Raw genomic sequence first — 22423 nt, 5'->3', positions numbered from 1 at the left:
TGATCTGTCCACTGCAGCATCTTGTTCATGGAGTTAAGCCACTTAGGTTGTGGGTAAATTAAGTATTTGGTTCTTACCTCTAAATAAATTAATTATGTGTCTGGATGTTGAAAACTAACCATCCTACACAAGCATGTAACACTCACCACCCATCTTCTGAGACTGTTTTTTACTGGCAGAGAGGGTGGTTTCTCAAGACTGGTTTTAATGTAAACATTTTGTTTTTGTTTCTATTGGTGCTTTATGGAACAACAACACAAATATTTTGTTGTTGTCCTGAGGCCCCAAATACACTGCAGAAGCTTACCCAATCTGGTGTGATGGTTGGATTTGAACCCAAACCCTTTCAGTGCAGAGTCTGGCATGCTAACCACTGAACCACCACATTTCCTAGTCTATTAATGGACTATACATTGGGGTTTGCACGTAGACAAGGAAATCCCAGTCAAAGGTTTACAATATTTGTCTCCTCACAAGGCTTTGTCAAGTGGTGAGACAAATAATGTAGCCCCACAACTGGGATTTCCACAACTTTGTACAAACACAAATTATTTTTCTCACCCAACTGTTTCCAATTATAATAATCAGGTATTATTTCAATACAGATTGCAGATTCAACAGATATAATATTAATTATCTACTATTCTCGCCTCTCTCTTTATATAAAGGTCAGCAGGTCTTATATTCTTTTACAAAAATCTGAATAATTATCTAAGTGGAATCTAGCTATATATGCCTTTGTTAGAAAAGAAAAACAATCAAGAATAAAAGGTTATAACTTCATGTGCTGGAAGTTTTGCACAATGACCATCTGGAGCAACATGCTCTTGTTTTGTAAATATCAATCATTAATGCAAATATGTTAATGAGGGCAGTGGGGTTACCTACCCACCCTAAGTACACAAGTTCTATCCATAAGAAAATAGAAACATAAAAACATTTGATATTATTATTGTAATACCACATTTCATTGATGGATGAAATATATTTAAAAAAAACAATAAGTAATTAATATATTTTATACAGGTAACTTTTAACTTTCATCAGTCCTAATTTGGAAAATGTTACACGGTACAATGCTGGGCAGTACATTAGTGGATACAGTTCTAACAAAGTGTGTAGTGATTGGGGAAATGTCTAATTCATGACTTTCCTGGAAATTTATCGCATGTGTTACTACTACTAGTGCAATAAAATGGTACATGGAAATCTTCTTGTTGAATAGCATGTCGACTGATAAATAAACCAGTCCACTCTGATTTGACAAGTGTGTGAGTTTTCATTTGTAATCACATTATTTATGTTAGATTCAACATGGGCAAATTGGGGGTGGATGGGTGGGTTGAAAAAGTTTGAAGAAGCCAATTTCACATAATACATTTCTGGTTGTTGGCAGCTTTGCAGTAGCTATTGAATTTCTATTTTTGTAGCCAGTGATGTGTATTGCCTGTGTCTTTGGATCACTACCAAATAGCTTGACTTCATGTGCATCTCTCTCCAAACATTTTGTATGGTGCGTCATCAATGTTGGAGAGACCATATGTTGCTTGATGAGTGAAGTTCTCTTTGTTATGTGCATGTTTTTGCTTTTGCATTTGATTTGATAAACAACTCAATTAATCACAGCAGAACACATTGGTTTTTCTTTTTAAAAGTAGTTCCTAGCACGTGGACACCAAAACTAAGGCAACCAGACTGAGATAACAAAAGCAAGGTCAGCAAATCAGGTAGATTACACTGTGGCATGGGTGAGAAAATAAAATTCAACGATTTATGTTGTTTAAGTATATTGCAGGACACAGATGAAAATTTTATGCAGAGTAATATAATTAAATGCAAAGAAACAAAATCTGAGTCTGTTTGAGAACTCAAGTTGATAAACTGTGTGAATGTGGGGCCTGAAAATCTAATCATTTCACCTACTTCTGACCATTATATGTGGTGGAAAATGTCAAGACCTGAGTTAAATACTTTCTGGTGTTATTGAACTAAAGCAGGTTTTTGGATGGACATATAGATGGGTATCAGCAGAAAATTATGCATCTTCTGTTATTGCATTAGGGTATAATAACAAGAAAAAGTTTGAAAATGGAACTTGTGGTTTTCCTTATGTAGATCTGCATACAGTGTACCTCTACATACCCCCCTCTAAGGAGGGCCACTCTACTGATGCAAAGGTCAATGATTAAACTAGAAGGACTGTCTCTTTTGAGATAGGCTGACTCGGCAAAAAATCTACACTTTTATCTGCATTTAATGATGACTAGACATATTTATAGGAAACTTCATAGAAATGGCACAGAAAATTAAGATACTTACAATCATTATTTAATAATTTTTTTCTCAATTAATCCATACATGTTTGTTACTAAAGAAATACTGACAAGAAAATTAAACTGTAAATAAAAGATGTTGGAAGAAGGATGATGTTTAATGTTTTTTTTTTAAACATTACAATTTCCATGCTAGTTTTATCATTCCATCTTTCCACAACTATAATGAAAAATCCACATGATGCAGACAAACCCCATGCATGTGACCTTTGAAGGTCATAAAATGGTAGAAATGTAAAAACACTTATTTGATGCAGGCTCAGGTAATGGTTGCCTCTGGTAATGAGGCTGTCTTTGTGACAAGGGACCCTTATTAGATGGGCCTCTGTGTTAAATTCAATTACTATCCGTATCCCATTTTTTAAATTATGAATCAGAAACAAGAATTTGGATAATAGATGCATGAATTGATAAATATTCAGACATGGATATAACAACAAAAGTTAAGTTACCAAAAATGTTTCTACAAATATAATTTCTTTTATGCATACTAACCTTTGGTATAAACACAATTTTTCTATTTTCACTCTATTCTGCGTCCATGGTAAGATCTGAGAAATAGAGACCTGAAAATAAAATGTTGGATCTTACTGTTAACCCAATGACAACTATACTGCTACTATTACCAAAAGTAATAGTAATAACATCATGATGGAGATGACAAAGAGATGATGGTGATGAGGATGATAATCATAATGATAAATATGATAATGCAAATAAGCAACTGGATTTAAATGTTTGATTTACTTACATTATAGATATTACAAAATTCAAATTCAAACTTAGGTTTGTCCATCCATCTAGATTGGACTAAAACATAAGCAATTTCTCTGAACTTCAAATTTTCAATAACCTATGAATAATGTGCCATTCTTCTCAACATGTTGACACTGAAAAGGCAAACCATGAGTGGTAGAAATGATAAAGACTCTGGATGCATCTATAATGGATGCTAAGTATAAGGCAATAGAAAGGTTTAAGATCTGATCCAGAAACTAGCAGATAAACAATCCATTAATATTATTATTACTGCAGAGTATTATTCTAAAATTGAAAATCTGGGACCATTCAACAGCAACAATTACTCAAAAACTTACCTGTTGTCCGCTGTATCCAGCTTGCATGAGGGTAGGCAAGTTGGTAAATGTCTGGGTAGCCATCTTTAAAGCAGCTAGTGTAGCCCCAGCTTAATGTGCCCAATAATTCAAATCGGCCATACTTGTTACGGCAGATCAACGGGCCTCCTGAGTCACCCTGTAATGCACAGTTTACAATGAAACTAGATTTTTTATGCAAAATACAACGAGGACACCACACCAAAACAAAATCTCACAAAATTCCAAAGTTAGAAAAATATCTGAAATAGTGCTATAATTGCAAGAAAAGCTTAGGTCATATGCAAATAAACATGCCTACTAAATTTCATTTTTTAGTCTCAAGCAGCATTTGCTCAATCATGCTAGCAAAGGTTTGTGTCAAAATATGACCAAGTATGAAAAGTGAAAAAATACGTTAAAAAAGAATTGAGAAATTAAAATTATTTTTGCATATGAATAAAAAATGCTTATTAAATTTCTTTGTCTACCTCAAGCAGGTTTTGGCTAAATTAATATGTCATTAAGGCTTTTTCAGAAAGCCTAATAAGTTCCCAAAAAATTTGCAATGCCCTAAAGTCTAGTCAATATCTGTGACAAATAATCTACATGTAAATTGTTTAAACAATAATTTTTATCCATTTAGTGATGATCTGAAATTGTATGTTGCTCAATGATGCTGGCTTTTATTATTTGGGCGGCTACTCATTTCTGACCTGGCACTGTAAATCAGCTATTGCATACTAAACAGATACTGTAAGGCCAATGCATCATGTTACAGCAGATAAAGGTCTATGCTACTCAGTTTGGTGCACAATGAACAATAGTAAATACTTAACCAAGACAGAAAACAAAAGGTAACACATGTCATCAGAGTGTGAATTATAGGTCAAAGTGACTGAGTTTTGACTAAAGTAGTACTCCTATTAATGCATTCACACACAAAGTTACTTGACTCTGCAGACTGTGCATTTTGATGCCAGATAGATGGACATACATCATCAATCCATGTTCCAAAACAACTTTGCAATCTGGTCACAAAATGTTAACTTAACCTGACCTATGATTTCACAGATTATTAATTTTACCTTCATCACACAGGTTCTTACTATTATGGTAGAACATGTAAAATGAAAACCCTATTAAAGGTTGCATATGAAATGACTTATTAAAAATGACTATTTCTCTGGATTACACCACTCCCTCTGTAACTTGTACCCTGATACTTTGCAAATCTGCTTAAACACGTTGGGTGTGGCTCCCATCTTTTCAAGAAGCAGAACATACAGAAAAATGTATCCCTATTTGTTGAACTTGATGAAAATCATGATCAAAATTGATCATATTCAAGACAAAATAGTTGACATAATTATCTTTATTTTTTTTTACAAAACAGTTGTATCTGTCACAAATTAACGGTGAATATTACAAATATAATTATATTTATGATCCTTTAATTACGTTTGACATGTGTCACATATGCCAATATGGTGGCCAAATGGAACATTGTGAAACATATTTGAATCAAATTCAACTTACTGCAAAATTTCAGATTAAAAGAAAACAACATAAAAACATTTTATTTTCAGTTATTCACTACCATAGGTGAATGTGTTAAATACATGTATTCCTTTGTAAGACTGCAAATCATGATACAAATTCAAGAAGCACCCTTGTTTTCTGTCTGAATTTTAGGTAATTTTTCAAGTCCATTCAATATTTTCTCATTTGTTTTATGTTTACTGGCCCTTTCTGATAAATAAAACTTTCCCTGCCTATTATATCAACAGGCTAGCTATAAAGTTATAGGTTTCAGTATCAACAGTTCCAATTTTTATCAATAATGTCAGCACAATGTCTTTCACAGTATCAGCTATAGTGCAAGCTTAATCTTCCTGCTTTAGTTACAGCTGTTAGATCACAACTTGTACAACAATTAACATTAACATATCAAATTCATCTGCTGTAAGGTATTGGCCATTTAAGTTTTGGGCAGGGGGGAGAGGGATGTGATTTTTGTTTGACCTGAAATATTTTCTTTTCCTTGATTTCAACATGTTCAAGATGATTACTATTTTCTCCAAATAATATTATGGATGATATAATAACGAGTTAGATATTGGCTATAAATCATAGCAAGATTTTTCCAGCTAGTTAACACATTAATCACTAGAGCTTTTTGCAATTTTTGCCTGAAAATAGAGTAGGAAACACACTTTGAAAGCTATTTCTGAATAGACTCAAAAACACCAAATCCCCAGTCATCTTTCAATAACACACTGCCTAGTTGTGTTAGAAACATCGTTTTTCGTTGGCTATTTGACTTGTACATGAGCAGAAGGGTAAAAGTTGGAGTTTTTTGTGTGTTTTTTTGTGCTAAACAGAGCCATTAGTTTTGTATGGAGAACACTCTTTATTCCAAATGCCCGTCTTATCCTACTTTTTGCAAAGGCTCATCTGTCTGTTTGCAGTTCATACCGGTTTGCCTTAGATCTGAGACCAAAAAGTCTAAAATCCGGACACAAATTTTGGGTTAAAAAAAGTCAGGTCCAAAAAATGAGGTTTTTCTATCTGTATTTTGTAGTGCAACAAGATTTTCCAGATTATTTGGTATCGTTGTAGAGCTACATCTGTCTACCTTTCTATAATACCACCCACTTTAGCGTATCATGCATGACCATGATGCTACAGAGCTCAGCAGTAGGCTACTACCTCCTGCCCCGTAAAGTCGTCACTAGGGGTTAATGTGTTAAGATGTAGTAAATAAAAAAGTGTTGGGCCCATAAGACTGAATTGTTGGTTCCTAATATAACACTGCAGTATACTGTGGTACACATTGTGGAATGTTCAGAAAAACAGCATTGAAAATGTTTAGTGGTACCCTACTCTAGTGGCATACCTCTCAGTAATGGCGGATCTTTTATTGTATTATATAATAGCAGAAATGTTAGAAAATTTTATTATGGTAGATCTGTTTGATTAGCTGGTATATTTATTCAGGATCTATTTTAGTCTTAAAGAGGATTTAATTAATGCAAATAGCACAGACTTTGATCTGTGAGTACCTTATAAATGGCAGATCTTTTAGTGTATTATACAACATTAGATCTGTTCAAATAGCCTTTTCTTTTGTTAAGAATATTGACTCATTACACACTTGCTAATCAGGATTTACATGGCTTGTCCTATTTAAGGTTTAACTTAATCATACAGTAGACTCTGATTTGTCAGTGCATAAAAAAGATAGCAGAGCTGTTCATATTGTTAGTTGTGGAGAAATTCTAATTAATTAAAAGTCTGAGAGTCAAATCACAAAAATAGATTCTGTTAAAATTTATCTACAACAATTAATTATTGCTGAAATAGCCAAGTACAAGTTTAAGCCTTCTTTTACTTCTGAGATAATTACTAAATTTTAATTCTGTGAAATAATTCTGCTACATGGCATAATTGGTAGAAAAGTGGTGGAAAAATAATAAATAAAACTACATAGCATGGATGCAGACTTGTTAAAACTTACAAAACAAGTTGGAGACCCAAGATTCTGGTTATCCACACAAACAGTGGTATTTTGAGGATATGATCTGTACACGTCATAATAGATCTGGTTACATTCCTCTTTGTTGTACAAGTAAACACGGACCATCTGGAGACTGCTTTCCCATGTTTCTATAAAAGGATTTTTAAAAAAGTATTAAAACTACAAAATAAAAAAAGAAAGAAAGAAAAACCTATAAATGTATTGGTTTATATGTGATGATTGCACTGAAGCCCTAGAAAAACATTACTACACACCCCTGTGACCCTAATCACTGACATTTTAACCATTTGATTTTTGTGTTAATAAGTAACAAAAATAATAACACATGTACATGGAAGATATTGTCCATTCATACCTGAAATGAATTATCAGTTCACCTTCTGACATTGACCTTTGATGTCTGGATCCATCATCTCCATGGATGTGCCATGGACACTGGTCAACACCTAATGCTAAGGACAAATCCGGTGGACTAAGTGGTTAGAGCTCCCACTCGGATGCAGGAGTCGTGGGTTCAAACCCCCACCAAGTCAAAGACTTATAAAAATGGTACTAGCAGCTGCCTCACTTGGTGCTGAGCATTAAGAGGTTAGTGTTAGGACTGGTTGGCCTGGTGTCAGGATAATGTCATTGGGTGAGTCATGGTGCTATATGTCTGCAGCATGATGCCCCAGTGCTAAACATCACTATAAACTGCCTCACTGCAGATATCATAGCAATATGACTGAAAACTTGTTAAATCTACATTAAAAATCCAAATCACACACACTCGTATACTAGCTATAGATTATAAATCCTCTGGTTGGCCCAACTTTGATTATTGTAACACAGTGTTGGGAAACTGTTGACAAATTTAATTGACTAAATTTAAGAAATGTTTTGCCTATTCATGCCAATTTATCTGGAATAGTTTACCTAAAAATGTAAAACAAGTACCCTTATTAAATGCTTTAATCAAAATAATACAAAATGACTGCTTGACACATTTGTCTGATTAATAAACATATTCTGTCATTCTTCCAGTTTCTTCCCTTTTCTGTTCTCCACACAATATCATACTTCTTTTCTTTTCCTTCAACAACTTCTCCTTTCATGAAACTGTAAATACTGTGCTGCAATGCATCTTTGTACATTTACATCAAAATATTGGTATGACAGAGGGCCTCATGGGAGATTAGTTTTGTAAACTTGCTAGGTTAGTCTTTGAAAACAAAGACTTTGTTTTTATTATATCTGTGGCTCTTCCTCACTATAAAACCCATCCAAGTGTGATTAAATTAGACCTAAAATAAGGCTTGCAGAGTGGTATCAAGCACATCCAATCAAATGCATGATCAACTCATAAATATGGGATAATCTTATCCTCCTCGTTATCAAATGTGTCCGAGATGTTACAAACCAATATTCCAACTTGTATCCTAATCAGATCATAAATATGGCCTCCAAAGTAGCAACAAGCTCTGCCAAGCACAATATCACCTCATAAATATGAATTGATTACTTGCTTATTATTAAATTCATGTGAGATATAAAATGATACAAATCCAAAGTTCACATTTGATTAAAATCAGATCAGAAAAATGGCCTTCCTAGTTGTAACAAACTCAGCCAGTCAGATCACCTAATATGTATGGACCTCATCAGACATATCAAAGATCACGATCATATAAGCCAATATTCACAGTTTGATCAAAATCAGACTAGAAATATGGCCTCAAAGCATTAACAAGCTCAGACAATCTGATGCAAGATTAACTCCTGAACATGCATGGTTCTTGCTCACTATCAAACTGATGCAACAAGACAGGCACTGAAAGTGGCAAATCCAGGTGCTGGATGCTGTTAGTATCTTGTAACTGGGACTAGGTGTGGTTGGAAGACAGCTAACCATATGGGGTCTACATGTGACGATGGGATATTAGCACTGATCCATCCAAGTTGCTATACCATGCTGGTACCTGCCCAGTAGTCTGTTCTACGCTGGTATGAATTGGAAAGAGTGATGGCAAACTGACCAAAAATACACGGTGGTTATGGGCTTAATTTTGCAAAGAATGCTCAGCCATTTTGTGATTAAAGACTTCTTGGCATCACATACCAGTGATATTAGGAAGATGGCAAATGAGGCAGCACTAGAAGGGCATTTTCTGACACTCCCACTAGTCCTGGGCAGCAAAACCTCATCCATTTGTCCTCCATCCATTAAGCATAGATTTCACATGTTTGGTCTGAATACTGCACTACTTTTAATAAAGGTGTTTTATTTATGGAATGTTGTATTGGCAGTTGTCCCTGGTGGTTGTCTTACAAGTTACCAATCAGTTTGCAACAAGATTGTCACTAAAAATTGTACATAAAATAAATCTAGGTGCATAATTAGCTTAAATCTTGCAGGCACTAAGATTAATTAAAGTTATTTCTAAGTTGTTTCCTAAAATCTTTTACTTCCACCAAAGATGAAAGGAGTTACATCACCTGACATTGTATATATTTATGTGATTAGTCATTCAAGGTTGGTGCTTTCCTGTGGGTTCTCAAAGTTTCATCACTTTTAAGACCAATGAGCCATCATCAATCTGTCTCATATGTTGTCACAACTTGAGTAAATAATGTGAGAAAAATGTTAAAATTCAAACATTAAAAAAAACAAAAAAAACATTACAATGTATTAAGCTGTATTACCTCTGTTGACATAACCCTGAACATTTCCCCATCCACTGACATAGCATTCTGTATTATGACCTGCTTTAAGCATTTCATCAACGGTTCTACTGGATGCAATGCAAATAGGTCGCACATAGTTGTTGAAGGCAACTGGCTGACTGAGGTATAGAAGACTGTTGTCATTGTCATAATCGCCGTTGTACAATGGATTATTGTATGTCCGCGATGAGCTGTACAATTGTCCTTGATAGCTTACTGAACTGGAGCTTCCAACTTCTACAGCTCCAGCTATGACAGAATAGGACTCTAAGTTTCTGACAAAAAAGAAACAGAATAAAAAATATTTGGTGAGTTGTTAGCAGACAGTTTTATTTGGAATACAAAACCTGGATATAAATTGCTAAAAACCCAGGTTAGCATTATCAAAAAAGTTAATCAGTTATGTAGCTGAATTATACAAATATTTTACTTGTGGTATAAACCGCTCTGGTGGCCTAGTGCTTAGAGCATCCGTTTCAGATGCAGGAGGTCATGGGTTTGATCCCCGGCTGAATCATACCAAAGACTTACAAAAATGGTACTAATATATACCTTGCTTGGCACTTAGCATTAAGAAGTTAGTGTTAGGACTGGTCGGCTTGTTGTCAGGATAATGTGACTGGATGGGACATCATGCTACATGTCTGTGACATGATGCCACAGTGCTAGGCATCACTATAGACTGCCACACTTTAGACATCATAGCAATATGACTGAAAAATTGTTAAACCTACATTAAAAATCCAAATCACACACACACACACCTGTGATATAATGAAGTGTCACATCTTTCCTTCATGCCTATTTTAGCACTTTTTAGAGAAAGAATTATACTCAAGTGAGTTTACAATAGTATCATAAAATGTAAACATAAAAAGTGTAGCTATTTGAAAAGTATATCTGCCAACTTGCATTTAAACAAAGAGATAAAACTTTTAATGTCTGGCAGAATAGGGTAAATTTCTTTGATCCCACATGTATAATTCGTTTCTGTATCATTAAGTATATGGTATTACATTTTTGCATTTTTTTATTATGTTCAGAGTGCAAAACTATTCATATGCCAATTTGTCCTGAAAGATATCACATTAAAAAATATACTGATATATATATATATATATATATATATATATATATATGTTTATCAGGGCTCTAGAAAATCACTTGTCTACTCGTTTTGAATGGGTTAAAATTGGCTGGGCTGAGTAAATCTTTACTGTGCAGAATACATTAAAAAAATTATGTTGAGAATTAATCTCAATGCATTTTCTGCCCTTGACAAATACCAAAATTCCACATTTATTAACATCTGGCTTGCATCAATTATAAATAACCAATGCCTAACTTGACTACTTGTCAGTCTACACCATGCTGCATACCTGTACCTGATGTAAACTTGATACTAAGATGGGGAAATATGAGTATATCATGTTGCAGTTTCAAACTTATCCATCAGCTCTTTAATGGTACTTGCATTTACAGTGAAATTAAGCATCATTTTGAGTGACACTCAATGCATCATTTTGAGTGACACTAGGCATCATTTTGAAGTGGAGAGGTTTCCAACTAAATCTGTTATCAAAGAACTTTAAAATTTTCATGACTTTTTAGTATTATTGATATATTGTCATGCCAATGGGAAGATGCCAGTAGATATTTCTATAAACATGTAATTACTTTTCAAAAGAAAAATGTTGCCTCTTTGCAATGAGTATTTTCATGTCTTAGCCAAATCTTGCCAACTTTCACATAAAGCTTACTGTTATATAATCTATTTCTAAATCAAATAAAAATGAGACAACAGTCAACTGGTCAAGTTCTAGATAGGGTAATGACCTAGAAATGTTCTAGTTCTTTTAGTTAATTGGCAATCATTTTTTTAATGTGTAGTTTAACTAGAATGGAGGTTTGACAAAAATGGATCATTTAATTTGAAAGATGGTGACAATGGAGATCATTGGAATTCTTCTTGAAAGTTGGTGACAATGGAGACCATTGGAATTCTTCTTTCAAATGCATGTTAGTGACATTTTTCTGCTGAAAACTAATTACATACTTTTCTGCTGGCATCTTTACTTTGGTGTAACAATATATTTATAAAATGGCCTATTCCTCAAAATACTGTGATCTGAGGCAATCATGATGTCTGACCTGATGAAGGTCATACAATTTTGACATTCACTGTCTCTTCTGCAATATCTAAGTCATAAAGATGTGTGATATTGGAAAGTAAAATTATGACATTTAAATTACTGAAAGACTCCAACATAAATGCATTTACAAACCTTGTTTTTTGTATGTTTCTAAGCAGCAATGTATTACTAATTTTGTAGTTTTGACCCATCAGGCATGCATCAAGTACCTGTGGTTCTTTAGCAATTTAAAGAGCATAAGCACTGTAGTGAAGAAGTAAATTTGTGTGGAACCTAACAATGACTGTTTCTTGCTCCCAGAGATGAGTGCTTGGGAAATGCTTTCCTGAGCTCTGTACATGCAGTAGCAATATTATGCAACACTGTGGCATTACATTTAGCTACAATGTCATACCAATCTCATCAAGTATCTCAAGATTCTGTTAATAATTTTAGAAATAGAATCTCCAACTATGATAATGCAGCTTGCTGTTCACACAAGATAGACAAGAGTTCCTTGCAAATCAGGGTACAAACTCTATGCACATGGTTAAATTCAGAAGAGAAAAAAACACTTCTATGAGACCACCTGTCTTGAGAGACTGTATTCTCCATGCACATATTTATTGATTATATAGTGTTATGACCTGCCATGAAAGACCACCTGTCTTGAGAGATCATTATTGTTTGGCAGAAGGGATGGTCTTTCAAGACAGCTTCTATTGTATTACACCCAAGTGGCATCTGAATACAGCTAACAAATACAAGATATATGGATTTCCAAAATTTGACAAAGAATTTAAACAATGTTATCGCTAATGCCACCAACTAATAGTGTCACAGCAAGAAAAGTGAAAATGGTCCAAACTTTCACAGGCAAGACAAAAATATAATCTAGGCCAACTTGCACTGCGCAGTAAGCACCTGTGATGATCCAGTTAGGATATATTATAGAATCATTAAAGGCAAGACAAAAATGCAATGCAGGGTCTACTTACTCTGTACAGTGAGCAGCTGTGAGGATCCAGTTAGGATGTATAATTGAACCACCACAGATAAAATATCCATTTGCATAGAGTGCTATTTGCCATGGTAGCTGACCAAGTACTGCATCACGACCAAAAAGGATTTTCGGCAATCTACGATCATCAAATATGGTGGTACCACATGCTACAGAATGAAATGTAAGATAAAATGAAATTTACATCAATTCCATTAGTCATAAACCTCAAGTAGTAAAATGTTAAACTTGACAGAAATCTCAGAGAATAATTAATGCCTGCATCTCTTACAACAGCCGCTAACAATTTATAACTGAGATGGCAAAAACATTTGATGAGAACTTCTCAGAAGCATGCAAAACTATCATGTGTTGCAAGGTTCTCCATAGGATTTTTTAATCTTCTGTTTTGGAAAATTTACAGTAGCAGCAATAAAACAATCCAAATCCTTTTTTTCCATGTAATAATTCAAAAAAAACAATCCTTTTTTTCCATGTAATAATTCAAAACTTTATGTGGGAATTGTTGTCTCACCAATCATAAAACAAGACTACTGTGAAACATTTAGTATCAGAATACACTAAAGAAGTAATAACACATTTGATAACAGAAATAACTGTGATTGTATGCCTGGGAATATCCTAATCTATCATTCATTCCACAAATCTTTCTGACTCCTTGGTGTTATCTTTATGAGATTTAAAGTCATATGGACAGCATTCTTTTTGCATACCAGGGCCCAGCAATGTGGAATGAATTGACCACTGAACTTAGACACAAAGACACAGTGATCACATTCAAGAGTGCTCTCAAAACTCACTTATTTTGACTGCAAGAACAAACTTAAAGACCTAATAATGTTTCCTACCTTAAATATTATCAGCATGTTTTTTTTAATGTTTTCTAATTTCATGGTGTTTGTTTTTGTAATCAAATCATTATATGTTTTTTATCTTATAGGTGCTGTCAAATGTTGTAAAGCGCTTAGAGCTTCTAAAGATTAGGCACTATACAAAGTCCTCATTATTATAATTATTATCTGCTACTTTCTGTTTGGCCAGTCTGAGTCTCACAAAAATAAAGTCCTCATTATTATAATTATTATCTGCTACTTTCTGTTTGGCCAGTCTGAGTCTCACAAAAATAATGCTCATCTGCAGCCTTGCACTTGACACCAAAAAATAATGTAAATTTGTCATAGGAAAACTGCACATATAATATTAACTCAAATGTAACAGTATACCATATATTCCCTAATGTTGGGGTTTGGACTTAGACAAGGAAATCCCAGTCAAGGAGTTATATTATTTGTCTCCCCACAAGGCTTGCCTGAGTGGAGAGACATATAATATAACCCAGTGACTGGGACTTCCTTGTCTTGGTCCAAACCCCAAAATAAATTATTTTTCTCACCCAATTTTTTCCTTTAAAGTAAAAAGAATTCGTCACTAGTGTTCACATCCAATGTTTACATGCGGCGCATGAATATAAATATGTTAATGACGGCTGTGGTGTGTCTGTTGCATCAAAAGTACACAGTTTATACGCGTGAGCAAAGAAAAATAACAACATAAAACGTCACATAGTAATGAGGTATTATCACATTTAATATATGGGTATTATATGAAATTGACAATAAATAATTAATATTTATTACAAGAAATTGTTTCATTTTCATCAGTTATAATTGTCAAAAGTTATATTGTAAATAATAAAATGATACTGGCTACTCAGCTCTACTGTAGTTATACTTAGAATAAGCTGTAACGAAGTGTAACATCATGCTTTAGATTATTCATGGGTAATTAGAGATTGTCACTATTGTATATAACTACTCTTTTCTTTGGAGGCGGTGAAACTGTTTGTAATTTACTTGTGTTGTCCTTAATATTGATGTTAAAATTACCCCTTGTATAATAGACCCTCCAAAAACAGACTCTAGCGTATAACCATATGCTAAACTTTCAAGTTCACGGAGTCTTTGAACATTTATTTTGCTATCCTGGAAATATGGCAAGTGCTACAGTGAAAATTTGCTTATGGATTAAGGTGTTGATAGATAAATGATTCCTTCTGGCTGGTAAGTGCATTATTTGTCTTTAAATATTGTAGTTATATTTTTGATTCAACCAGGGCACAATGGAGATAATTTAAAAATTAGAATAAAGCATGTTTTATATAACACATTTCTGGCTGTTACTAAATGTTACATAGTTGTTAGGAGAGTTGGGAGGCTATGAAATGTATAGGTCTATAGTCTATGTGCATGGATCAGTGTTTTCTGTTATAGTTCATTCCAAACAGCATTGAGAATTTGATCCTATCTGTAGCACAGTCATTTTTCAGGTCAGCATCATTAAATGTAGTTAACAGTATATAATTTGTTTCACACTAAGTATTTAAAACTAGTCAGGTAGCTTTAGCTACATGTAATGACGCTGACCTGAAAATGTACTTAGCTTAGCCTGTATATAGGATAAAATTGACCATGCTGTGTGGAATGAACTAGCATAATACCAAAAAAGCTCGACATCGTATGCGTTTGTGTCTTTGTCTCTCTCGAAATATTTTTTATGGTGTGTTCTCAAAGATGGATTTACCTTAAGTTACTATGTTTTTGTTATATATGTGTTGCTGTTGTTGTTGTTGTTTGATTTTAGTATGGGGACAGCATAAGACAACAAGGGTTTCTTTTTTTTAAAGTAGTTCTGAGCACGTGGACACCTTGAGACAACTGGTCTGAGATGACTAGACTGAGATAAGAAAAGTAAGGTTAGCAAAACAGCCAGATTTTTCTGTCACAGGGGTGAGAAATATATATACATGTCCTTAGATCAAAATGATCATTACTACCTGACAATAAATTAACAGGTGTCTTAATCTCTTTGTCTGCTAAGATCTAATCTCTGCAGAAGTTCACCTAATCCCATTACAACTGCTTCAACTTTGTTCGATACCTTGCACACATGACTGATACTCTCTTTACAGAAACAGATGAAATAAAAGAGAATGTCGCATGCAAAAATTGTGTGCAGAGGACATGGCTGTTGGAATTTGGTTTCCAAAAATGAAAAGTATGCACACTTTTATGTACAATTTGACATCCCAGGAAAACCAGTGAATTCTTGTGTGCATACTAAAAGTGACTATACCCAGACACAATAGTAATTTATTGACCCAAATGTACGTAACTGTTGAACCAACACTGGTCTCTAGTGCCCACAATTACAGTATTCTCTTTTGAAAAAGAAAAAACTACACTCAGATTTCTTTTATGAACATTGTTGCAACACTGCAGCAGAACAAACTGATGTCATGATGTTTGGTTGTGTGTTAAGTGTCTTGAAATGATATCATCTGAAGCTGGTAGTAGATCAGAAGAGCTTACATCTTGAGACATGAGGCAGAATCATCACAAGAGTGAGCTAATTGTTTAGGTAAGGGTTAATAGTTTACAAAAGTTATGCCAGGTACATCAGAGAACTATACATTTTCTACATTATCTGGCTCTTATTATATAAGAGGCAAACCACTCCGGTGGCCTAGTGGTTAGAGCATCCACCTGGGATGCGAGAAGTCATGGGTTTGAACCCCAGCCTAGTCATACCAAAGACTTATAAAAATGGTGCTAAAAGCTGCCTCGCTCAGCATTAAGAGCCTAGTGTTAAGATTGGTCAGCCTGATGCCAAGATAATGTGACTGGGTGGGACATCATGCCACATGTCTGCAGCATGATGCCCCAGTGCTAAACATAACTTTAAAATACCACATGGCAGACATCACAGCGCTAAGACTGAAAAATTGTTAATGCTACAAAATATCCAAATCACACAATTTACGTAAGAGCTGTATATGAAAGGTCAAGTAGTGTCATCTTCATATGATAAATATGATAAAACAGATTTGTTGAAGGGTGCTAGAGTCACTTCAGATATATTTATGAATCATTTAGTTTTCTGCTAAAATTAAATCACTATAAATAAGATTTTCAATATGGCTGCCACAGATGCCATATTAGGTGTCAGGTTGGAATCATTTTCATTTAGGACCATCACAAGTCTTTGAGGGAAAGCTCAATGTTGATATGACCCTCATTCAGTAGGAGCAGTGATAAATATTTTTAAAGATGGGCTTTGTGATGGCCATATTGGATGTTCTGAATGACACTATTTTCACTGAGTAATGACTACATATCATCAGAAGTCTTTTAGTGAAAGCCTCATGTTGATATGACTCAATTCCAGAGAAGCAACGATGAAAAGACGATGGCCATAAGGGATGTCCAAGTTGCCTTATTTTTATTTAGGACTAAATAGACATAATAGATCTTCTGGTGAAAACTCAGCCCAATATAATCTTTCTTTTAAGAGGTGTAACAATGAGATGGTCTTAATGAATGCCATATTGATATCATCATTCTTAAGAAATTTATTAACACCAATTAGACCTTGGGGGGAATGTGTTTGTAAAGTTCATGGTAATCCTCTAAGATATAAACTCTTCTAGTCTACTACCAGATGTGGTCCTTGCCCTCCTTGAGAGGTAAGAGGCAGGACCTCCTTCGATGCACTCGCTTATAATCTTTTCAGGTACCACTTCGGAGCTCTCACTGGGTCACTGAATCCTGTAGAAGACCTGGAGATCAAGTGTCCAGGGTAGACAGTGGCTGCACTACAAATGTCAGACTTCAAATATTGTTGGCAATGAAAGAAGAGGCTGTCATGAGTGACACTGACCGATCCTACTGGAACTGCCTGTAGTTTGGATCAACTGATAAGGCATCTGTCTCTCTGATTCTCCTTGCCATTGCTAGTGCAAGTAGAATGAAGGTCTTATATGGTGTCTTATTTAGCCAGGTAAGCACCATTGACAAGATTTCATTTGGGGCACTGGAAAAACACCTTTGCCCATGCAAAATTGAAATTTGAGGCATCATGGCAGTAAGTGACCTGCTTTTCAATAGCTACTGCACTCCACACAGTTTGTCAACAATAAAGGGATCCACGCTATTAAGGTCAGCAATGGCTTTGGTTCCTCCTTCCTAAAGTGTCATGATAAACCTTTCTTGGCAAAACCAATAGGCTGTTTACCACAAGGTTTTGACACCCAAATGCCATTAACACCTGTCAGTTACTGTCTTGCACTTTAGATGTGTGGACCAGCTTTGTGGATGAAATATTCCTTATCCTACCCCAACTTAATGAACTGGACAATGTCATGTGATGGACCCGCTCCATCAGACCAGGCTCTGCCATATGGGTCTGCTTGAAAAAGGTTGCCAACATAGTCGATCATATATTGTAAGCCTAAAGACAGAAGACCTTTATCAACTACAATAGAGCAAAATCATGATTAAAGCACATCTATTCAGATATTATCTTGCAGCTGTGTGGACCAGTTTTGTGGTTCAAGTATCCCCTAACCTGTCCCAATACAAATAACATGACAACATGCATGATAGCAACACTGTTTTTATTGTTGTTCTTGATAAGATTACTGAAAATCATGTTTTTCAAATTGCAACCATGTCAAAGGGTTGAGAGTAATCCAAATCATGTTTTTTTAAAACATATCATTTTCATGATTGTAAAGGTTTCCTCTTGGATCAATTACTCATATCATGTAGGTGGCCTTGGAAATTGGGTGCTCACATTTACACGCCACTCACAAGTATCACCTCTGTCTACATGAATTCAAATTTTAGTACCACTAATTTCTGTAGCCAAAATGTCAGCTTTATCTGGTAACTGGCTCAAGAAGGTGCAACGTGGTTTTAAGAAATAAGCCTAATATACCATTGTAAGGGTTGTGAAAGTAGGACAGTATTAAAACAAGAATAACACAAGTGTCCAACAGACTACAAAGTAAACTATAACTCTACATAAGTGTTTCAAGTCTGATGAAAAAAGCCTTTCAGTGCATTAATGACCCACTAAGTAATACCACTGGTATGGGCCAAAATGGTTTTGAATTTTGATTGTAAGTCCTGTGAAAATTTTACTCTGATATACATAAAGAGTACTTACCAATGGATGCACAATGAAGCAATACAGAATAGCAGGGTTCTCTGAAATCAAAGAAAACTTCAGAACTATAAAAACAACTTGGAACAAAATCACAAAATGTAAACAAGAAAATGTGTTAAAAATAACAAGAATGCCTTGACACAATGACTTACTTTCAGTATGATAGTATTGTTATCACAAACACACAAATATATACATTATTCCACTGCAATCATAGCATACTTTTGGAAGGAAAGTGCTTTACTCTCCAAACCACAAAGTTGCTTTACTCCACTGCAGTGATCAATGACCTGCTCTTGGTCATTAAATTGAATTTTAATTAAATCTGATTCAATATAGTCTTCAGGATTAGCTTAAAATTACTGTCCGCCATTTTAACACCAAGGCACAAGCAAAAGGCTTATAGAAACATTGTCAAGTATTGTTTACATGTAAAGACATATGTTGCAGAAATTTAATTTGGAGAAAAAAAATGAAAAATACACAAACACAGTACATCATGAAGAAAACACAATCAAAGAAATTGAAGAATACTGAATATGGCGTGAAACTGATTATACAATACAAATTGCCAGAAAAGATTGTATTTCCAGACAATGATCTTTCGGATACAATATCAGTTGAGGAAATCAAATTTTGCTGTATGTGTATCATGCTTTTATGTACAACTACTTTTTGCAAAAGCAAGTGCTTGTGATAAAGACAGACAAGAAACCGATTTTAGTTAGTATGGGCAAATGTTGTATCTGTGGTGGAGATGATGGACATGTTTCAGCTTGTATGTGTACCAGTTTGTGTATGAGTCTGTTTATTGACAATCTATTTGTTTACGAAGGAATAACAAAGATGGTTGAAATTTCAATGTTCAAGGAAAAAGGGGAAAAGTCACTTTTGGTCTCATGCGGTTGACATGTTTAGCAGAATATGTAAAATTATATCCTTAGGCACAAAATGAGATGTGTCTTCATAATTTTCTGTGAAGAACAATGTTGTTAAGTAACGGTTTGGAAGGATGGGGAATTAAAATAGAAGTGCACATTTTGTGACATCACATGAAAACATAATTTGAGGGAGGTAGAGCACTCCGTCAAGATAATGGCTTTCATTATATTTCACATCATGTCATAAAGTGAATGGTCATGGATTATATTTCATTAAATTGTAGTAAAATTATATGTATCATGAATTTGTTCATTATAATTAGGAAGTGTCATTACAAGGTGGTATACTCTATGGCTCTCATTGAAAGCATTGCAATGAAGGACTAATAACATTATGGTAGTCTATGGCATAATATCAAATCTACTATTTTTTTGGACTGTCTTTGTGCCAACTCACATTGATACTGTATAGCCTGGAACAAGAGAGAGGATGGTAGCATTTGCTTGCGGGGTCAGCATGGTACCATTCAGAACATAAGTGTATTGTTGGTAACGGCTAGATGACCTGAAAAAAGGTACATACAAATATATTAAAAAACTTATATACAGTAGATGCATGAATGAATCAGAAAAGATATTTAAAAAAGTATGCAATAAAATATAAAATAAACATTATGGTTGGTTATTCATACAAAACAGGAAAGTCAGCTTTGTACAAATCAGGGGATTTACAAAATATGATTGGGAGTTTTTACTTTATAAGAGGAAGGATTTTCAATGAGAATGGTACATTTTTTTATTATGAAACATGTCTTCAACCTACATATCCCATGTGGAGCCAAAGCTTGGGTAACTATGTGAATAGTTTTTGTCTATTTGTATGAGAACTTCTATGCGATTTCTTAGTCAGGGAAAATTAATTTGATCAGATCTGAAAAATGATTTGCTACCATAACTGGGAGTTTATATTAAAGAATAAAGCTGGCAAACAGTCTCTCTCTCTGTCTCTTTATCGGCATTTCATGCAGATTCCACGTACATGGAATGCAGTAATTGCATATTTGTCGTCACATTTAATATACTTTAATGAGATGGCATTTTTGCATGCTGTGCATACCTGCCAAAACACAAAGTTGTCACATGAAAAACACGATTTTCAATAATCTTAGGAATAAAAGACAGGATATTTTTTGACCACCGTAGTCACTAGTTATGTAGAGTACATGTCTGAAGCATGTAAATGGTAAATGGTCCTGCTTAGAGTCCATGCAAAACATCCTTGGGGCAGCGTATACAGCTATTTATCTTGCAGTCAATTAAAGATAAAACAGTCAAAGCTAAGCAATCACTATCTCACTGATTACTTAATTGTCTGAGAATAGCTGGGATGATGTCATGTCAAGTCTTTGAATACTGCTTAGGTAGAGCCCATTAGCCTAATCTGCATAGATAAAGTACACTATCTGGAACAACCCAATTTAACCCAATTCATCAGAGTTAGGTACAATCACAAAAATGTATGCCAAAGAACAAATGTTTTTATATAAGCTGTCTTGAATGAGAATGTTTAAATCAAAGAATAGTTACAAGTTTGCAATCAGCAGCAATGTTTCTTTAAAAATGGATTTTACTCCATATAATAAACACAACATATGATTATTTTGGCAGTTGGAATAGTGTACAAATGTGGTTAATTTTTTAGGCAAAATTGTCTGCACAACAAAAAATACAGAATTGAAAGAGGAAAATTTATTACATGTACTGAAAGAAAATATACATAGATGCAAGAGTATATGCATTCATTCCCTCACTCTCACTCACTCATTCTCACTTTCTCTCAAATAAGCCACTAAGCCAACCAACTACATTTTGCTTTGTAAGTATATTAAATGCTTCAGAGAAAATGTTATATTTCTAATATCAAATTTGACACAGGCTTATATGAAAAGAAAACTTATTCACATCACGTTCTTAGGTCATGTACAATGACCCTGTTGGGGACCTCAAAACATATATTTAGAGTTCCCAAAACCCCATAACAATGTCTGGAAATAAGGCAGGTAGCAGATTTTAAAATCAGTTTTAGAGGAAGGCCAGAATTTATACTCAAATCCTTTCAACTTAATTCCAATCACTGAAATTCCCACTTCCAATAATCACTGAATTTTGAGTGATATTCCAGTTGCTTAGATTTTTGGCACTGGGAGATAAAACACATTTAGACATCTCAACAGATGTTGAACACCATAGACAAACCAATCCTGTTTTATGCCACTTGAGCTAATTAGGAATCCATCCATTATCAATAGCTTTAATCCTGTATGAATTACTTGTCATCACACGTAACACAGACTCAATCCATCTCAACAACTCTAAGCACCAAAGTAGACCCTACCCTGAGGAGAGAATCAAAGCACAGTCTCAATTGTTTTATGATGATTGAACTCTTTTAGTAATCCAACCATAAACATGGTTCCCTCACTTTTCTACAGATGAATTTTCAGGATTTTTCCAGGATGAAATTACTTTTTTGCAAGGTTTACATATGGCCATTACTGAATGGAATTCAAGAACATTTAAGATTATAAAGCATGCATTTTCTAAATCTAAAGATGGTCTTTCAAGACTCCCCAAAAACATCAAAGTCAGAAAAGATGATCATGTACAAATTCACAAAATGTATCACATGAAACAAATCTGATTATATTCCAG

At 34.5% G+C, this 22423-nt stretch overlaps 1 protein-coding gene across 6 annotated transcripts in view; it reads right to left on the bottom strand.

Moving 5' to 3' along the window:
- LOC149783476 (uncharacterized) overlaps nt 1–22423 on the bottom strand; it is a 298719-nt gene that overhangs the window by 2902 nt on the left and 273394 nt on the right. For all 6 annotated transcript variants that reach the window (XM_089931706.1, XM_089931711.1, XM_089931709.1 and 3 more), the window contains 7 exons: nt 20169–20276; nt 18831–18871; nt 12802–12973; nt 9651–9946; nt 6948–7096; nt 3431–3587; nt 2829–2899 (listed from right to left, as the gene is read on the bottom strand). In XM_089931706.1, the coding sequence (XP_089787832.1) occupies nt 2862–2899; nt 3431–3587; nt 6948–7096; nt 9651–9946; nt 12802–12973; nt 18831–18871; nt 20169–20276 (961 nt within the window). In that variant the 3' untranslated portion in view covers nt 2829–2861. The remainder of the gene's footprint in view (nt 1–2828; nt 2900–3430; nt 3588–6947; nt 7097–9650; nt 9947–12801; nt 12974–18830; nt 18872–20168; nt 20277–22423) is intronic.

This window comes from Sinohyriopsis cumingii, chromosome 14 (genome assembly GCF_028554795.1).
Source record: "Sinohyriopsis cumingii isolate HCF-2022 chromosome 14, ASM2855479v2, whole genome shotgun sequence".
NCBI lineage: Eukaryota > Metazoa > Mollusca > Bivalvia > Unionida > Unionidae > Sinohyriopsis > Sinohyriopsis cumingii.
This window is presented reverse-complemented; position numbering and strand designations above follow the sequence as displayed.